Source organism: Crocuta crocuta, unplaced genomic scaffold (genome assembly GCF_008692635.1).
Source record: "Crocuta crocuta isolate KB4526 unplaced genomic scaffold, BGI_CrCroc_1.0 scaffold1015, whole genome shotgun sequence".
In the NCBI taxonomy this organism is placed as follows: domain Eukaryota; kingdom Metazoa; phylum Chordata; class Mammalia; order Carnivora; family Hyaenidae; genus Crocuta; species Crocuta crocuta.
The window spans coordinates 446,271-448,805 of record NW_027532631.1 but is presented as its reverse complement, the minus strand read 5'-3'; the positions used below and the strand labels follow the sequence as shown (position 1 = coordinate 448,805).

Here is a 2,535-nt window from a genome sequence, read left to right as displayed (position 1 = left end):
CAGAGTGCGTGGTGCTGATGCTGCTGCCATTTCATCACCTCTGTGAGGGCAGAATCCATTCCTTCGCTCTTCCTGCGCCTGGGCCTACCTCGCCTCGGCTCCCAGGCCAGCGATGTGCTCGTGGCCGATCTAGATCCGGACCAAGCGACGCTCTCCGAGGCCTTGGCTGGGCGCCCCTCTCGCCGCCCACGGCCGGCCCGGGCCAAGGAGACCTGCTGATCTGGGGCCATGGAGGCCATCTGGCTGTACCAGTTCCGGCTCATTGTCATCGGGGACTCCACGGTGGGCAAGTCCTGTCTGATTCGCCGCTTCACCGAGGGCCGCTTTGCCCAGGTTTCGGACCCCACTGTGGGGGTGGATTTTTTCTCCCGTCTGGTGGAGATCGAGCCAGGAAAACGCATCAAGCTCCAGATCTGGGATACCGCGGGTCAAGAGAGGTTCAGGTGGGAGCTCAGCCGGGGCCGCGAGCAGCGGGAGGGTCTTCGGGGCTGGCACAACCCCTGGGGAAAGAGGACTTCCTGGTCCTGGTCGCGGCCCCTTAGGGACGATACCCAGCCCCCGGGGGTTTCTGCTCAAGCCCACCTTCAGCTACCTGGGAGTTCAGTGCAGGGAGAGAAGCGCCCTGGCCGGGAAGGCCGGTCACTGATGCGTATTGCTTGCACCACAATTCCGCCCCACCGATGTGCCCCTCGGTGGCTAACACACTAGCTGGAATCGGTCACTGTAATTTATCCGTCTCAGTCCTTACGCTCCATACTCTCAAAAGCGTTCCCAGGTCAACCTAACATAACTGACGGGTATAGATAGGTGGTTTATAGAGACAGCTACCCACAGACCTAGATACAGATAAAGAGACACACACACACACGTAATTACATGAAATAGATACTGATTATTGATCCCTTCTTGCCACCAGCACACATTCAGTGATCATCCGCTGCATGCCAGCGCTGGGCTTGTTTCTGGGGAAACAGCCCAAGGAAACACACAGGAGGATGCCTCGTAAACAAAACAGACACAGGCCCTTCCTTGTTGCAACTTCTGTGCTGGCACAGAGGGAGGAAATACATAATCAGCAATTATACAAAAGAGTGTCCTGTTCATATTTGTATGCTCACTCCCTACTATAACGCTTTGCATATAATGAGTAATCAATGAACAGGTGTAATTTTCTCTTACAACCCTTTGTTTTTCCTTTGTAGTATGTACCATGTGTAATTACGTGTGTGAACACAGAGAAGGCTCTCTGCAGAAGATGAGGCCATGATGAGTAGAACTAGCCCAGCAGAGACAGGAAAAGCCCAGGGAGCGAGAGCATCCTGTATAAAGACAAGGGAGAGAGAGCAGTGCTGTGCAGAAAACTCTGACACAACAATTGGAGCTAAAGTCACAGAAAGCAGCAGGAACGGGACCAGAAGGACTCAATAGTGTTTGTTCATTTTGAAATATGTTTAGGATCATTTCTTCATTTATCTATTGAATGCTAACTGAGCACAGAAAATACTGGCTAGGTAGTTCAGGAGGAGTAGAGAGAAGAGTCCTCCACAAACTTAAGTTGTCCCTCCCCCTCCCCCAGTTCCACGAACAACACGGTGCCAAATGTCCCCGTACAGGTTCACATGGAGTCTGTGATTTCATTTCTCATGTTATAAATGAAGAAAGGTGTCTTTTATATGTTTACTGCAATCTCTGTATGAACAGCCTTTTCCTATCCACTGCTTATCATTTATCGGGCGATAAATTGATTTGTAAGAGTTCCTTAGAGATTATTAATCCTTTTCTGTCATGTACGTTGTAAAATATTTTCCCAGTTTGTCACTTGTCTTGTCACTTTAAGAAAAAATTTTTGATGTACAGAAGGTTTTAATTTTTATGTAGCCTCGTGTTGTGTTTGGAAAGGGCTTTCTTACTTTCTAAATACTCACAGACCATCAATATAAATAATGTCTTTTAGCGTTCTGACCAGGGATCTACAGCTTGCTCACTGATTTCCTAAACCAAGTTGTTCACAAATGAAAACCTTTGTTCATGTTGAATTTTCTGATTACAACTGCCATTCTCCATGAATCTCCTAACATAAGGGAATCAGAAATGCTTTCTGTCTCCAAGGCGGATTTGCTTGGTTGAACTCATTCGCGACATTTGTCCTTATCATCCTCTAGCTTGGACTTTAATTCCCTGGACGATGTTTGTTCTCTTATCACTGGGCCACTTGTCCTAAGCTTTAAGCTCTTGAGTCACTTATTGTTTATCTCTTTTTTTTTTAATCCAAGAAGACAGAAAACCTAAGAATAGACATAGATCAAAAAGCACAGTGACTGTAAAGGCAGAAATAGTTCGACACCCACTAATAAGCAAAGTACCATAACATGTGTCAAGTTAAGGAGTTAAAATATAGTCAGTTTCCTCTGTTTAAGAAGCACAGCACATGTATAATAGGTTTTAGAAATATTCTAATTACATTGCTTTACATAAATTATGTCACTTTAAGGGTTAATTTTGGCTCTTTAGGCAGTTTTTCACAGTGGTAGGACC

The 2,535-nt window shown here is 46.5% G+C and overlaps 1 protein-coding gene across 1 annotated transcript in view; it reads left to right on the top strand.

Annotated features, from left to right (window-relative positions):
- Positions 1-43: 43 nt before the first annotated feature.
- RAB39B (RAB39B, member RAS oncogene family) overlaps positions 44-2,535 on the top strand; it is a 4,386-nt gene continuing 1,894 nt past the window's right edge. The window contains exon 1 of the mRNA XM_077780657.1: positions 44-443. Within this exon, the coding sequence (XP_077636783.1) occupies positions 229-443 (215 nt within the window). The 5' untranslated portion in view covers positions 44-228. The remainder of the gene's footprint in view (positions 444-2,535) is intronic.